The sequence below is a fragment of the Sander vitreus genome, chromosome 11 (assembly GCF_031162955.1).
Source record: "Sander vitreus isolate 19-12246 chromosome 11, sanVit1, whole genome shotgun sequence".
In the NCBI taxonomy this organism is placed as follows: Eukaryota; Metazoa; Chordata; class Actinopteri; order Perciformes; family Percidae; genus Sander; species Sander vitreus.
In genome coordinates this window covers 27,582,222-27,599,134 of record NC_135865.1, presented here as the reverse complement: position 1 = coordinate 27,599,134, position 16,913 = coordinate 27,582,222, and the positions used below count along the sequence as shown (strand labels likewise).

The 16,913-nt window shown below is 41.3% G+C and overlaps 2 protein-coding genes across 2 annotated transcripts; one reads left to right on the top strand and one right to left on the bottom strand.

The window, feature by feature from the left end:
- Positions 1-1,741: 1,741 nt before the first annotated feature.
- Positions 1,742-6,205, bottom strand: hspe1 (heat shock 10 protein 1). The gene is made up of 4 exons (XM_078262619.1): positions 6,079-6,205; positions 2,444-2,599; positions 2,043-2,132; positions 1,742-1,959 (listed from the first exon to the last, which is right to left on the bottom strand). The coding sequence occupies exons 1-4, from the start codon at positions 6,079-6,081 to the stop codon at positions 1,909-1,911; spliced, it is 300 nt and encodes a 99-aa protein (XP_078118745.1). The 5' UTR covers positions 6,082-6,205; the 3' UTR covers positions 1,742-1,908.
- Positions 6,206-6,679: 474 nt separating this feature from the next.
- On the top strand, positions 6,680-16,308 carry hspd1 (heat shock 60 protein 1). Its single transcript, XM_078262616.1, has 11 exons — positions 6,680-6,789; positions 9,176-9,351; positions 10,483-10,818; positions 12,089-12,184; positions 12,284-12,377; positions 12,468-12,636; positions 12,733-12,832; positions 13,735-13,980; positions 14,085-14,259; positions 14,371-14,549; positions 14,988-16,308. Exons 2-11 carry the CDS (start codon positions 9,178-9,180, stop codon positions 15,144-15,146), a joined length of 1,728 nt encoding a protein of 575 aa, XP_078118742.1. The 5' UTR covers positions 6,680-6,789; positions 9,176-9,177; the 3' UTR covers positions 15,147-16,308.
- Positions 16,309-16,913: the final 605 nt, after the last annotated feature.

The following is a 16,913-nucleotide window of genomic DNA, read 5'->3' as shown; positions in this document are numbered from 1 at the left end:
CGAAGTGGAATGCAGCCATCATTAATGGTTTTGAATACACCTGTGCTTTTCCTACTATGACATGTCAACATGTCTGCCGTGAAAAAGGTCTATGTCATTCCCCTGTGTATTGAGATAATGACCACTTTGTATTAACATGGAGCTTCTGCTTTCTTAACTGTCTTTGATAGAATAAACGGACCCCAGAGGCAGCTTCAGTAATAACCAATACAACACCAAACCCCACTGGTTCAATAAAAAAGGAACCTAACAGAAAGTTTTTGCCCTGGGGGGTCCAAACAGGTTAATCTGTCCACGACTGTTAGTTAAGTAAATAGTTCAAATTAGCTCCGCTTTAACCAGCTGCAACATTAAATACTGCTTCAACATGAGTGCATCAGTAAAATCACTAACATAATACATATATGACAGTATATGAAAGCCATTTATAACAGGTAGTGTTGTTTTATATACCTCACTAAAGTATATTTTAAGTATAAGTATGTATATATACTTATATTTGCTGTTGCTGTAGCACTGACATTTCGCAATTTTGGGATCAATAAAGTCTAGTACATTTATCTAGTATGTCAATTCATATTTACATTGACTCCTTCAACATTTATACAGTCTGTCCATTCATCGCTGTTATGCTCATGTTTCTCAGATTTTTGCATCATTTTCTATTATATTTATATTACTTTTCTATGTTATTCCAGACACTCAATACCATTACTTATAAATCAGTCTGGTGTACACTGGTAACATGACTTGTGACTCTTCTGCTATTAATCACACTACTGTCACTTTACTTTATTTTTGTCTCCATATGCTCTTGTTTAGTATCTATTTCTATTCTTATTTTAGTTTTACTTTCTCTATTAATCTGTATTTATCACAGTCCTCATGCTGCTGCAACAGCTCTATTTCCCCTCTGGGGATCAATACAAGTTTCTCTTACTTTGGTAATTTATGTACATAAGTTGACAATATTTAAGTCTATTTGAATCACTCCCCTCCGGCAGGAGGCTGAAGTCCATCAGGACCAAAACCTCACGCCTCACAACAGTTCTTCCCCTCCGCCACTAGCCTTATCAACAAGGTCCAGAACACACCCTGACTCTCACCATCTCTACATGCCACTGTACTTACTCTGCTGTACTGCTCTTTTTTATTTTTAATACGTACTGTATTTTTCTATTACTTGATTTTCTTAACCTTGTTATATTTAGACAATGTGTGACATGCACCAACACCAAAACAAATTCCTTGTATGTGTAAAAAAAACGTACTTGGCAATAAAGCCTTTTCTGATTCTGAATATGGGTTTGAATGTATTTTACTTGTATTTGAGTACTAGAATACAATCAGTAGTACAGCATTAACGATCCTCTTCACAAAATCAAATTGTCATCAAATATTGCCCTATATCTCATAGTACAAGTTTAGCTTAAAACTTTTGTCAGCCTTTAGTTTAAGTTCTTTTTTAAATTAGAAAGATTAAGTGAGATCAAGTGGGTTTATCTTGCACTAAATCCCCAGATTTAATTTGGCCTAGCACAAGTCATGTCCGCTTCTGTTTTTAGGGATCTCTCTTAAGTCTTAAGAGTAGGATAAGGGACTACGTTTCATTCCCTGAAGACGGCTGTGAGATACAGTCAAGGGCTACAGAAAAAGCTAGTAAGTGAACCTTTACTTTAGTACACATTACAAGTATACTCAATATAAACTGCTAAAGAAATGCAGAAATAAGACAAAAATCAACAGTTCACCTTTATTATTGTTACCAAATGTGATTAGAATTATTTACAATTGCAATAGAAAAAAAAGGAAAGAAAAACAGACACGAAAGAAGCAACTTAATTCCTTCTCTCCAGGTATGGATGACAGGGACTTGACATGATCTACAGCAACAACAAAAATGAAGACTCATTCCACGTATTTACCGAGGATATCTCCATCCCGGAACAGGAAGTAGTCCTAGAGGAAAGAATAACAAAATTACACAAGGAAGGTACAAGAGGAAACCAATCTCAACGGATTCAGATGAAAAGCTACTGCACCTTGTCGTCCAGACTGACTTTAGTTCCACCGTACTCTGGTAGGAGTACTTTCTCTCCAACCTTCACACTGACTGGCAGTACGTTCCCTTTCTAGAAAAAGAAGAAAAAAAAACACAAGAGCCCTTAGAGCTTAATACCATTAACTATAAAACCCCACATTCCTCATAGCAGATGTGCAAGTATCTCCAATGTTTTAGCCAGAAAATAAGCTCCAATATCAGGGGCATAGCACAAAATTCTGGGCCCTGTAGAAAGGCATTTTCTATGGGCCCCTCCCCACATCCACAGCTATTCATTCTAGCATCTTTTTGGGCCCTCCTCAAATGAGGGCCCTGGGTACTCAGTCCCCTTCCCACCCCCAGTCCGACCCCTGTGCTAATACCAGGCTGAGGTAATCTTACCTGAGTGACAGAGCCAGGACCTACTGCCACCACTGTGGCCTGCAGCACTTTGCCTTGAGCCTTCTCTGGCAGCATGATGCCGCCCTTTGTTACCGTCTCTGCGACTAAGCGCTCCACCAGCACCCGGTCGAACAAGGGAAGGAATTTTCTGAAGGCCTGTCAGTGACCAAAAAGAAAGGAAAAATATCAGCAAATGCGATCAATTATTATTAGGGTTGAGCTGCGGTGGGAGCGTCACTTAAATGGCTTTATTTGTGCGACGTCCTGTCGTGTTCTTTAACTGCCCCAATGTTGCACAAATAGACTTCATATTTCACAATTATTGTTTTTTTGTCAGATCATTTGTAGATCTTGACATTCCCGACCGCACGTGAAGGCAGCTTCATCTCACGGAGAAAGAGAGAACGAAAAGAGGGACCGAGGACACAGTCAGCTGTTCCACAAACTCCCGGGCAGTTCGATGCTTGAGTTTGGTGTTCTCGTGGCAGCGATAGGAGCAGTGATTCTCCCCCCCCCCCCCGTTTCCTGTACGGGAATCTCACACCGCCTCAAAACACACCGACAAGTCTGATCTCCGGTTATATGACAGGCCATCGCAGCGTGACGTCGGATGGCGTTTCTCCAACAGTTTAATCTGTCGCAACTTTATTACATAAATTACAAAAACGAATATTCAAATGCCAAAATTGAAACCCAACTACCTACCCAACCAATGAATATCCAAATAGTCAAATATCCAGATCCAGCCCTAATTACTACTGAATAATATTTTACTTTTGTTACACTACCACCACTGAATAAAGCCTTTATTTGCTGCAAGAAGCCAATAATACCACAAGGGGGCTGTCTTGAGTCCGAGCTTGTGTTAGACAAACCTAAAGACAGTGGACCCTGGACCCCCACTGAATTTAAAGTGGGGTTTTGCAACAAGCACATGCTGATGAAATACGATCTCTATGTGATTTGATGCAGCCTAATAGCAAAGCATACGGTATGACAACTCTTACTCACTAATGTTACCACATAGAACACTGCAATATATGTCTTGTCCTGCCTATTCACCACCTGTCTAATACTTGAATATCACATTGCACTTTTCTGCTGTTTTGCACTCCTGGTTGGACGCAAACTGCATTTCGTTGTCTTTGTACTTGTACTCTGCACAATGACAATAAAGTTCAATCTAATCAACTACAGTTGGGGGGGGGGGAAGGCACAAGCTCAGGGTTTAGTTAAAATGTTTTTAAATACAAAAAAAGTCTGGTTAAAGTACAGGAATGATTAATCAGCAGTTGTGGCTGATCTGTTGGGAAAGGGAGAGCAAGGTAAAGGGAGGAGGGGGGGGTAAGTCTACAGAGAGCTTAATTAAAGACTGTGTCTAACCAATGAATTAGAAGCTCCTCCACAGAGGCAACCTTTGTAAAGTCAAGTATTGCTAAACTCAAGTGTAACCAAAGTCAGCATTCCTTCATCATGTTTAAATATTCCAGGAAAAGAACAAGTAACAACTGAATGAGGGAGGACACAAACATTTCAAACACCAGCTGCCAACATGTCTGATAGCAGCAGATGCATGAGTGACCTTGCGTGAAGGTTGTTTTGGGAACGAGGCGGTGGGAGGGTAAGGGGGGGGGGGGGGTTAAGGACAGTTTGTTGAAGGATCAGTCGGTAGACGGTCAAAGGGGGTGGAGTTACGTATTCATTGTGACAGTTTAACCCGGGCAGAGGAGGACAAGGATGAAATACTTTGACGCCAATGGGGAGGCATTGGGATGTTTAGGGGAATCAGCCACAGTTGGTAAATCCAGTTACAAACTAACACTAAACGGTGATAAAAAGCCTTGACTGGTGATGAAAACGCCCTCCAGGTTTTTAACATGAAGGTCAAGTTCTCCAGTCCTCCAGAAGGTTCTCTCTGCAGTATTTTACGAGGTTGTATAAGATGGGTTTAACTGCCAGCTAATTATCAAACCGCAGTGTTTCACCATATTTATATCAATGAGGGTTATAATTTATTGAGCACCACAAACGGCAGTTTTTTTTTTTTTAAACTTTTATTTAAAAGCCGCACATTATAACATTCATTAAGAGGAGGATTTTCACAGAGCGTTTTTTGCTAGATGTACGTAATGAACTGCCAGCTGTTTTTTTTTTTTTTAAATCCATATAATATTCTGCTATTATATTCACTGTCTGTAGTTTTAGTGGTGCCTCTAGTGCTGTAAGAGTCCAAATTCCCCGCAACATCACTGTAATAAAACCAGGATATTTTGCAAATCTTATCCTGCATTAGCATGTACAGTACAGTTTGTCTTAGCACAAATAAGTTACTATAAAAAGACTATATTAAGATGCTATGTTAAGAGAGCTGGGTTAAAAATAATCAATTCTCGAATTAAAATCAATCTTTGTTTAAGTGACGGAAATGGATGTATGTCACATGTTAATCCTGTTAAGTAAAAACTACTTTGCAAACATTTTTGGGGTGGTGGTCCGTTCTTACTGTAAACATTACCTGGTGCGTTATAAAAACAGTTATTTGAGGGTTGCTTTTTGCTTGTACAATTTACAGCATATGTTCTGAGAATCTCTTTTGTATCCAAGCTAAATTGATATTGTAACTGAAATGGCATTAACCTAATTGATATTGAAATGTAAATGAATCTGGACCTTGTGATTTGGAATTAAATAGATTCGGGAAATCACTGTATCTAAATCATTTATATAAATAAATAAATACACATCTATCTATCTATCTATCTTAGGGTATTCATCTCTACCCCTTACTGTATATTCTATTACTACTATGTTTATTCTATATTTTACTATTGGTTATTCTGTACAATACTGCTTTTTGCACTTTTGTTTAATGGTAAATAGCATTTCGTTGTCTTAGTACTTGTACTCTGTGAAATGACAATTAAGTTGAACGTCTAATCTAACCTATAGCGTGCACTGAGAGGGCGTGAGGTCAGAGTCTACGTAACGGAAGCAGGAAATGGTTTAAACGAGCATGCAATTCGTGTTTTTCACCCACCCAAGGGCATGCATAGTGCAATATGACAGATGGATCTTACGAACGGGTCATAATAAGACAGTTTAAAAGATGGTAACACCGAATTAGTGTGAATATTGGTCTGCCTGTGCGATCACAGACACTTCATCCATCCACATGTGTCTGCTGCTGCTCCAGTAATGAATGAATGAATGAATGTCAGGATTAGTTGATTGGTTAGCTAACGTTACACTATTACATTCTCTACACAGGATCCCAGGTGTCGCGTTTAATGATACAAAAACCAACTAAGCAAGGGAGCAGAGATATGTGTTAGCTGACAATCAGTTTTTAACGTTAGCTGCACATGCACGCGTTTAATTAACCCTCGTTTGTCTCCTCTGACGGTCTACAGTGTATGATAAAGATAAACATGGCTGTGTTTAGCAAATGTTTCCTTCTCACTTGTCTCACATGTGCTTGACCTTGTGATTCGATGTTACAGCTTACACAATATTAGCTATCTGCTAACGATAACGTAGCAGTCGTATGTAGCCTGCTGCTTTATCCTGTATTTTAATATGCGTCTATCTTTGGCGTTAATTACGAATACCGAGAGTTTTGGGACAAAGTATCTTACCATTTCTGGATGTGTGAGAGGTCTTCTAGTCGACGTGAAGCTGCTGCACCCCGGTTTCTTCTTGATCTGACACACTGGAGGGGGGGATCTCTGCTCTCTCCACGTGAAATATACAGCGCATGCGCACTACCTGCTCGGAACTTTGGTGAAGATTCTTTGCCTTCCAGAATATTCTAGAACACCTAACGAAAAAAGCAAAACACGTTTTACATCCATAAATTTTATTTAATGATATTCAAATACGTTTTAAAACTGTTTTTGTAGTGTTTTCTCTCTTATTCGTACATTTCAAGTCGGAGCAATATTGCGCAATGTCCACTTTGACCTTTATTTTTTTCCTCCAATTGCGCACAAGAAAATTCTGGAAACGCCAGCCCCGGAACGAGCATTTACATACATTCTAAATCATAAAATTGTGATTAAGTGTACGTATAACTTACATGCACTTATTATCAACAATATGTACTTAAAGTATCAAAAGCATAAGTACTCAGTGCAGAAGATAGAAAAAAATAAACATCTTAAATCAGTGATCTAAACTAGTTTTGTCGTTATTCATGGTTAGGGGCGCGCCGGTAAATCACCCGGATGTGATAAGCCATGTGCAGTCTCGTCTCAGGAGCTATCCACACGGCTTGTCCTTTTACCTCCAGTATCATTCCGTCTCGCAGACGTGCATCTTGTAGCAGCTACAAGCGTCTTACCTCACAAGTAAGTGCTGACATTTTCACATTTGTGTGTTGTATGTTTATGTATTAAGTTATACAAGCTAAAGAGGCTAATATTGTGAGCGAAATGCTTTTTAAAACGCTGACTTTTCATTGTACATTTTGCACCAGCTGAGAGGTAACGCTAACGTTAGGCTTAAATACTCCTAGCTAACATTTCTGTTCGTAACTGCAAGGACATACACGCTAAACTGTTACTACTACAGCTCTTTAAGCCACATTTATTTTAGCCGGATAATGATTACTATTTAATCAGGAACGTCTCGTGTCTGACATGATGAAACATTTCCTTAAGGTCCCTCCCCCATAATGCTGTGCACAATTTGACTGGCAATGCAGGAGGTGTCTTATTAAGCTGTGTTAACATTTGTCGTCAGTTACACAAATGTTGAGCAATTATTGGCTCTGACAGTGTGATGGCCACTCATTATATTAAGGCTGAGCACGAGCAGAGATGGTGAGGCAGTTCTGCACATGTCGTTTTTACAATTTGACCTTGTGACGCACGACCTGAAGAGCACACGTGCGGGGGTAACCAGGAAGTGGTTTTGGATGAATACATTTCATAATCAGTCACGATCAAGGCCAATATAAATAAAAGTCTAATTCTTTCTTTATTATTGATATATAAATTTAAGAATGTTTGCCAAGTAGGAAAACGTGTGATTTCCAAACACATTGAAGCACATTTACTGTGACTAAGTACAGTTTTGAGGTACTTTGCTTGAATATTTAAAATGTATGCTAGTCCTGCACGATATTGGAAAAAAAACTTGCATTGCGATATTGTTTTTCCCCTGCGATATATATTGCGATATGAAAAAAAAGACATTTTTTACAAGAGGACATAAATAGCCCTATTTATAAATACTAAATCATTCTCAACTACTGGGGTGATTTTGTAGGAGTGCATCTACAAAGAAAATTAAAATGAAAAAGGAAATGTTCTTATGGGAACCAGTCTTTGTTGAACTTTAATGCTTTACAAAAACCAAAGCAGGTAAGGCTGTGATTACTCTTCTGAAGTGATTTTGGAGAGGGAAATTAGGAAGAAATACACTGGTTGACTGACATGACACCATTGTATTCATATAATATCAATCCAGGCTAAAGTGAATGATAACGGTGAAAGTTTACTTTTTTTATCAAGCAGCAAATAAGTTGTAGCGTCAACTGACGCATGCGCACATCGCGATGTAGACGATGAAACAAAATATCGTGCAGTCCTATGCAACGTTATATTTCTACTCCACTACATCTCAGAGGGAAATATTGTACTTTTTACTCCACTACATTTGTCTGGCAGCTTTAGTTACTTTTCAGATGACAGGTTTTTTTTTTGTTATCCCCTCCTGTCCAGGGAAAACCATGTATCTCTAGATGTGTTGATGTTGGATGTTTGTGATTGTTATTATCATTCAACCATTATTGGATATATTGATCTAGCACAAATGCCTCTCATTCTTCCAGCTTCTTAAATGTAAATGTGTTTTTATATATGAATGTCTATTGAATATATTAGAGACAAACAATATGAAGATGGCCCCAAAATTGTGATGAGCATTTCCCCAGTTTTATGACATCATTTACTAAACAATGCTTTGAATAATTGAGCAAAACTTGACGACAAACTATTAATACAAAATAGTTGCAGCCCTAATTGTAGTTGAATATCTGGTCTCATTGTAATAAAAAAATACAATAGTTGCATTTAAAAAAACTAATTCATACATTTGAGGTCAACTAAGTGTGCTGGTGTGAAATCATATCTCTCCCTGCAAACATAAGCTTTGCTGTGACATTTTCTTTGGTTATGGTTTCACCTCTGTAGAAGGTGACTTGGGGAGCTTTGAAAATGTTTCACCATCCCATAAGTGGAGTCATTCATTCACCGGTGTCATGCCACTATTGACCACGAGGGGGCGCAGTTGACCTTTGTAACACATCTGTCCTCCTGTGACAGTGGTGGGGGGGGGGGACGATGGGTGAAATTATTTAGGCAGTGGTGGAAGAAGTACTCACATCTTTTATTTAAAAGTAATACCACAGTATATATTTTACTTTAAGTACAAGTATTAAGTTTTGGCATCAGAATATACTTAAAAGTATTAATTTAGCAAATATTTATAATATAAAGTGGAAAATGGAAGCGCCTTTATGTACCTTAAATTGTACTTGAGTACAGTGCTTGACTAAATATACTTATTTGTATTTAGGTGTACTTTGGCTCCACTCATCGCATCTATTTTCAATGTATGTAAGATTCCTGTGACGACTCAGTAACTTGGCAGATTTGATCTGGACACCTCTGGTTCATCAGTGATCGTTGGTCTCAGACATGCTGCTTAACTTCTCTTTTCTTCCCGCAGAGATGTTTCGTTTACCAACCGTCATGAAGCAGGTGAGGCCTGTGTGCAGGGCGCTGGCGCCTCACCTCACACGAGCCTACGCTAAGGATGTGAAGTTTGGAGCGGATGCTCGTGCCCTAATGCTGCAGGGTGTTGACCTGCTGGCGGACGCTGTGGCTGTCACCATGGGCCCAAAGGTAATCTTTGTCTAGTATTCAATCCACTGGCTGGGTTATTACTAGAGCTGGGCGATCTGGAGAAAATATCGATATATGGAGATATTGTAAGGTTGACAATAGGTGCTTTCACAAAATATGCACACAATGAGATTTTTGAGAAATAATCATCAGTTATGTTGATATAATAACTATGTGGGTAAAGGCAAATAATAGCTAGCAGACTAGAACAGTCTGGTGTGTTCAGAAAATTACATCACTTCACTGTAATACAGCCTTTAAAACCAGGAAAAGACAACACTTTGGTCAAATATTACAATATCCAAAATTTAAGACGATATCTAGCCTCGTATATTGATATAATATCGATATATATATATTGCCCAGCCCTATATGTTTAAAGCACTTACACATTGGCTTCACTTTTCAGACCATGAAAAGTGAAGCCAATGTGGAAGTGCTTTAAACCTGCATTCTATCTAATTTGTTGATGTTCATTTAGTAAATCATGGTCCCATTTATTTTTAAATAGACGATAAAGCAGGGGATGCTTTAGGGGCGTGGCTACACGCCACCTTGTCAATCAGGACAGAGGCTTAGCAATGCTAACCATGGCACTGTGGACATTAAAATGGACCTGAACTTGTTTTTGGTGTTTGTGTTTTCATCTTAAACTTTGACCCTCTCACTGTGTGTTTTTCACTTAAAATGGAAAATTGTGGTTGCCTAAAAATGTCTTGTTCTGCCAACCAAGCTAGTTATGAACAGCGCCAGTGCCCCGAGAGTCGCATTTAAAAAAACTCGCTGGCAAAAAACGCCGCTGTATGACTCTCTTCAGCCGGTTGGAAATCGGCAAGTGTCCCTCATTAGCGTTTAGCTTAGTGCAACACAATTGAAACCATAGAAGACGTCATCTTCCCCAGCTCCACCCTCTCGTTCAAAATGTGTTTCGTCAATTCAAAAGAAACCGCGGCGGCCAAATGCCAAACGAAAGGCTTCAAAACAGCAGTCCACAAACCAAAGGGTGACGTCGTTGCTGCTACGTCCATTATTTATTACGGTCTATGGTTATTACTCACTTTTGTCATTCGGAGCTCACTTGCCCCAACGTTACAGACCCCTTTACCTCACCACTTCCTCTCTGTATTCCAGGGTCGCAATGTCATCATCGAGCAGAGCTGGGGCAGCCCCAAGGTCACCAAGGACGGCGTGACGGTGGCCAAGAGCATCGACCTGAAGGACAAGTACAAGAACATCGGTGCCAAGCTGGTGCAGGACGTGGCCAACAACACTAACGAGGAGGCCGGCGACGGCACTACCACCGCCACAGTGCTGGCTCGGGCCATCGCCAAGGAGGGCTTCGACACCATCAGCAAAGGCGCCAACCCCGTGGAGATCCGCCGGGGAGTCATGATGGCCGTAGAAACCGTCATCAAAGAGCTGAAAAATCTCTCCAAGCCAGTCACGACCCCCGAGGAGATTGCACAGGTAAACGGGATCAGTGGTAAATTCATAGAAATGATGCGTCGCTACGCAGTGGGGGAATGTAACGAAGTACATTTACTCAAGTACATTGCAACATACACATTAATAAAGCAGTAATCCAAAAACATAATTTAAAATAGTAAAACACTGACGAGGAACGTTTTAAGGCGCGGACACTAGGGCTTTGACTCCGAACTTCGTTATTCGAATATTCAAAAAAAGAATGATATTCAAACGAGTATTAGGCAGCCCTTAATATTCGAATTTCGAACCTGTTATGGGCATTATTTTTTGTAAATGTGTTTGCTGGTAATCCTTTTTCAATTCAGGTTCCGAGGCTTTTTCACACATTTCAAAATGTAACTACACGTCGCTCGGCCGCGGCTTAGTAGCCAATATAGGTCTTACTGAAGGCATTTAATGGTCAAAATATTATTAATAAATATTCGAATATTAATAAACAAACAAACTTCGAATATGATTTTTGGGGCAAAAGTCAAAGCCCTACCGGACACACCGAGCCGATAATCGGCCGTCGGACAGTCTGGCGAGGTCAGTGACTCGAGTCTGTTCGGCGTGTTCCGTGCCGTCGTCCGTCCGAGGGGCCGTCGGCCTTCATTTTGGCCGATTTGACATGTATCATCGGCGGGGCGGGCACTGCCGGCAGTCAGACTCAAATGACCCATCTGATTGGTGGAGAGCTAACCCGGAAACGGGGAGCGGGATCAACGTGACTAGACTCTCTCAAAATCTAACAAATCTTTTAAACTGAACTTTGTGGATCTGAAATGAAGACAGATTCAGCAACTGCACGGCCTATTTCTCACTTAAAATGTTTTCAGAAACACGTTTCGGTGAACTATTTTAGTCCAATATGAGATCGTATTCTGAACAAGCCGCCATGACAGTCTCTTTGAATTTCCGGAGAAACCAGACCCGCGTGACGTATTCGTCCAATCAGCTGCCGGTTTTCATTTTTGGGCGACAATGCAGATTAGCGCCGCTTGCTGTTATGGAGACGTATTGCGTCTCGTCGCTTTGGTGTGTTCTGAGGCACTTTTTTTGACCAACTCGGGGAGACTGATCAGACCAACTGCCTTTTCTGTCGACGTTTGGCTGTCGGCTCTGTGTGTCTGCAGCTTTACTGCACAATGACTACTTTTGATACTTTAAGTACATTTGTGCAATACTTTCTACTTAAGGTTTTGAATGCAGGAGTTTTACTTGTGGCGGAGTATAATAAAATGCTTTTAATGTCATTTGTCTTTTTAAGGTTGCCACAATCTCAGCCAATGGAGACGTGGAGATTGGTACCCTAATTTCCAACGCCATGAAGAAAGTTGGCCGCAAGGGAGTCATCACCGTCAAGGTTAGTATTAGAACTTCACACACATTTATTAAAATACTTATTTACTGCTATTATGATAGCTTAGTCTGTGACCTAATCAATACCTGCTCTTCATCTCAGGATGGGAAGACCCTGCACGATGAGCTGGAGATCATTGAGGGTATGAAGTTTGACCGTGGTTACATCTCCCCTTACTTCATCAACACTGCCAAAGGTAAGGGAGCTCACGCTGGCTCGTATAACTTCATCTGTCTGTTGCCTATGAAAGAAACGCATTGCTAAAATCAGTTGTCTCTGTTTCCAGGTCAGAAGGTTGAGTTCCAGGACGCCTACCTGCTGCTGAGCGAGAAGAAGATCTCCAGCGTCCAGAGCATCGTGCCAGCCCTGGAGATCGCCAACCAGCACCGTAAACCGCTGGTTATTGTGGCCGAGGATGTGGACGGAGAGGCCCTCAGCACCTTGGTTCTCAACAGGTACATACGAGAGCTGCTGTGTTGGAAAAAAAATATATATATAAATCATCATTAAAAAAGAAGAGAACTAAAAGTATTCAACAACTTAATTTGCAGGCTCAAGGTTGGGCTTCAGGTGGTGGCTGTTAAAGCTCCAGGATTCGGAGACAACAGGAAGAATCAGCTAAGGGACATGGCCGTCGCCACCGGGGGCACTGTAAGTCCACTTCTCACTCAAGAAACTAAGAACTTCTGTGCTTAAATACTCTACTAGTCACATTAATAATACAAAATAACACCAACAAATTAAAGGACAAATCCAGCGCAAAATGATTAACACGTGTACCGAGTCGACCGTTCTCTGGGATTTGTTTTCATGCTAATCGAATGTGACCAGTTTTAGCCCAAACCGCTAATTAGCTTATAACGCTAGTCATTGGGGCAGAGGGTAAAGTAAAAAGAAATCTCTATTTCTATACCACTAACAAGGCTCAAAATAGCACCACACTTCAACGGCAGCATAATGAGGGTCCCTACATGTAAACTGAAGCATTGAGAACTTTGTAAGTGTACAGACAGTTTATTAAAAAGAGTTTAGAAAGACAGTACCGTTGACGTATACAGGCAGGCGCCATCTTGGGAAAACGAATGCCCCCGCATGTATACGTGACTATAAGCTAATTAGCGGTTTGCGATGAAACTGGTCACATTCAATTAGCATGGAAACAAATCCCAGAGAACGGTCGCCTCGGTAATCATGTTATTATTAACCCCGAGGTTCATTTTGCGCCGGATTTGTCCTTTTTTTAAGTATGATTTGTTTGATTGTAACTTTATTGATCTCCGGGAGGAAATTCACAAGCTGCCCAATAGATAAAAGTATATGAAGTAGTTAAGTTCAGCTCCACCTTTTTACTTTTGGTACTTTTAGTATATTTTGATGCCAGTATTTTGAGCCGGGGGTATTACTTGTAGCAGAGTATTTCTACACTGCGGTACAAAGTAAAAAGATCGGAGTGCTCTTTTCACCACTGCTAAATTGCATGAAGCTCAAGTTAAATGTAATATCTCGGGTGTGTGACTTGATTTCTAAATGTTCCATTATTTCTCTTTCCCCAGGTGTTTGGAGATGATGCAGTAGGCCTGGCTCTTGAAGACATCCAGGCTCACGACTTTGGTAAGATCGGTGAGGTGCAGATTACCAAAGATGACACCTTGCTGCTGAGGGGAGGCGGCAGCCCCGCTGAGGTTGACAAGCGTGCGGCGGAGATTGTCGAGCTGCTGGAGAGCACCACCAGTGACTACGAGAAGGAGAAGCTCAACGAGAGGCTGGCCAAGCTGTCGGACGGAGTGGCGGTACTCAAGGTACGTCTCAAACTGGAGGGGAAAAAAACACAGCCGGTACTAATCGTGGTCATTGTAGTTCTGCTCTAGAAAAACAAAGCTGTGACGCATGCTCTCCATCTCAGATCGGAGGAACGAGTGACGTGGAGGTGAACGAGAAGAAGGACCGTGTGACGGACGCTCTGAACGCCACACGGGCAGCAGTGGAGGAGGGCATCGTGCCAGGCGGAGGCTGCGCCCTGCTGCGCTGCATCCCATGCCTTGACACTGTCAAAACTGTCAATGCTGACCAGAAGATTGGTTAGTAACGCGCACACAGGCTCAGAAGAAACCGTAGTCCTATGTATTATGGCTTAACAGACACAGCTTTCATTATTTTCATAAATCTGATTACCTTTTCGTCTGGACCAGGTGTGGAGATCATCAGACGGGCGCTCCGGATCCCCGCCATGACCATCGCTAAAAATGCGGGTGTGGAGGGTTCACTGGTGGTGGAGACGATCCTGCGGGGGTCGGCTGAGCTCGGCTACGACGCTATGCTGGGAGAGTACGTCAACATGGTGGAGAAGGGCATCATCGACCCCACCAAGGTACAACGCTCATTGATTGTGGACGTGTCAAAGAGAGACGAGAGGCCGCGAACGTCCCCGTACACATCACACCGCTTCATTTGTAGCTTAAAGGACAAATTTCTGAAGTTTTATACACCACAATCTGTTTGATTATGAAATAATGACAAGTTTGCAGCCCTAACTATGTTCAATATCTCTTTTTTTTTTTTTCAAAATCTTAATCCTCTTCACTACATAATGTCTCATAACATTACAGCGCAATTATTGTTGGCTGGACAAAACAAAATGTTTGAAGACACTCTTTTCATGGTCTCTTATTTATTGTAAAAATGTACACGAATAATTGATGTTATATAATAAGACAGATTAATCAATGAGTGAAATGATCGTTAGTTGCAGCCCTAATTATATGCAAACTGGACTGCAGCGTTAACGTCTGGTCTCCTCCCTCTACAGGTGGTGAGGACGGCCCTGATGGACGCCGCAGGAGTCGCCTCCCTGCTCTCCACTGCCGAGTGCGTCGTCACGGAGTTGCCCAAGGAGGAGAAGGAGATGCCAGCGGGCGGCATGGGAGGCATGGGAGGCATGGGCGGTATGGGAGGCATGGGTTTCTAAGCCAATCCTCCTGACTTCCTGTACAGACTTATGTAGGCAGAGTGGTGCTGGGGGGGGGGGGTGTCTGAGGAGAAATCCTACAAGAAAACTGCACCCACCTCCTCCGAGCTTTGCCCAAACTGACTGGCCATGAGTATGTTGGAGCTGCAAATGTTTGATGCCCCTCACCCCCCCACCCCGTCGCCCTTCCACGACTTCACACGCCTCCCATCTCTTCTCTTTCTGGAGGAGTCGGCCTCGCCCGACTCAAAGAAAAAAAAACTGCGAATGAGAGCCCATCAAACCCAGTTACTATACCTCTGCTCCACTCTAACAGCCGACAGAAAGATGCTTATCCAGATTTACATACAGTTGTGATCTCTGTAAAGTGATTATTAAAGTGGTCTAAGAACATAGTAAACATATTGTTGATGCTCTGCATTACTGTGAGCACGAGAAAAGATGCCTAGCTAGGATTGTGTCAGTGTCCTTTCATTTTTGTCATTGTATTTTGTTAATTCTTGTTTTTTGTTTTTTTATATATATGTTTTTGTCCCCCCCCCCCCTCCCCAGCTAACATTATGTGAGTTAAAATCTGTCATTTAAATTTAATTAAACCAATTTTCTTACAGAGCTTTTGAGGATTTTCTGTCTGAAGTGAAGTTCCATTGCATGTCCTTGTACGTGACCACAATTGGGTGAAGAGTGCCTAAATTACCAGAGTCGGGAGTATCACCAGGGGCCTGTTTAAAATTTTTTACAATAATGTTTACAGAGTTGCTGTGGTTGTCGTTTTCATGCGTGCAGCGTTTTTTTCAGATCATCAGCTTTTACGTCGTCGATCTTCGCAGGGTCGGTTGATTTCATAATAAATGGCTGATTGAATGTGAGACGTGCGGCTCAGCTTACAAAGCCGTTTCTGGACCATTCAAGGTCTTAGCTACAAATGTCTAAATGTGAAAACGTGTGCTGTTAAACATTGACCTTCATTTCTCCCCTCATACGCTCTGCTTTAACTATGAAGCCAGAAAACTACTGTAACTACCTAGATATTTTACTGACAGAACACAGGATATTAGTCCTTTGCAAAACGGCAAATAGCAGTGATCACTCGACTTCTGTTTTGTACAATGATTGATGGTGATTTTCTTTTCTTTTTATTTAATAAATTCCATTGTTCAGATTTGTTGGTTACCAAAGTTCTTCTTAAACAACACTTTAGTCTGGTTACACTTTACTTGAAGGTATCTACATAAGAGTGACATGACACTGTCATGAACGTGTCATAAACCTAAACAAGTCAAACGTTTATGACATAACGCTTCTGTCATTAAATGTCAATCGGTTTTTTTGTCATGACAAGTTAGGGTTCATGTGTCATGACCGTGTCATGTCACTCTTGCGTAGATACCTTCAAGTAAAGTGTTACCCTCTGTTTAAGTCGGTTCATATCACATCTCGGTTCATAACAATTAACGTGTTCATTAGCTGAGATCCAAAATTCAAAGCAAAGTCAATCCAGAAACATCAGATAATAGGATAACACTGACAGGTAACCTTTTACTGCACCGAGTACTCTTACTGTTCATTTTTTACTTAATGCTTTGAATGCATGACTAACTCTCCATGGAGTAGCTTCAACAGTGCAGTCACAGAAGCCTTAAGAGTTCAAATTAAACGTCGCCCCTTTTTGGGGTGACCTCTAGTGTGCGTCCCATGTCGAGTCCTTGGCAGCGGCCCGGGTTTGAATCCGACTAGTTGCACTTTCCTGCATGTTGTCCCCCGCCT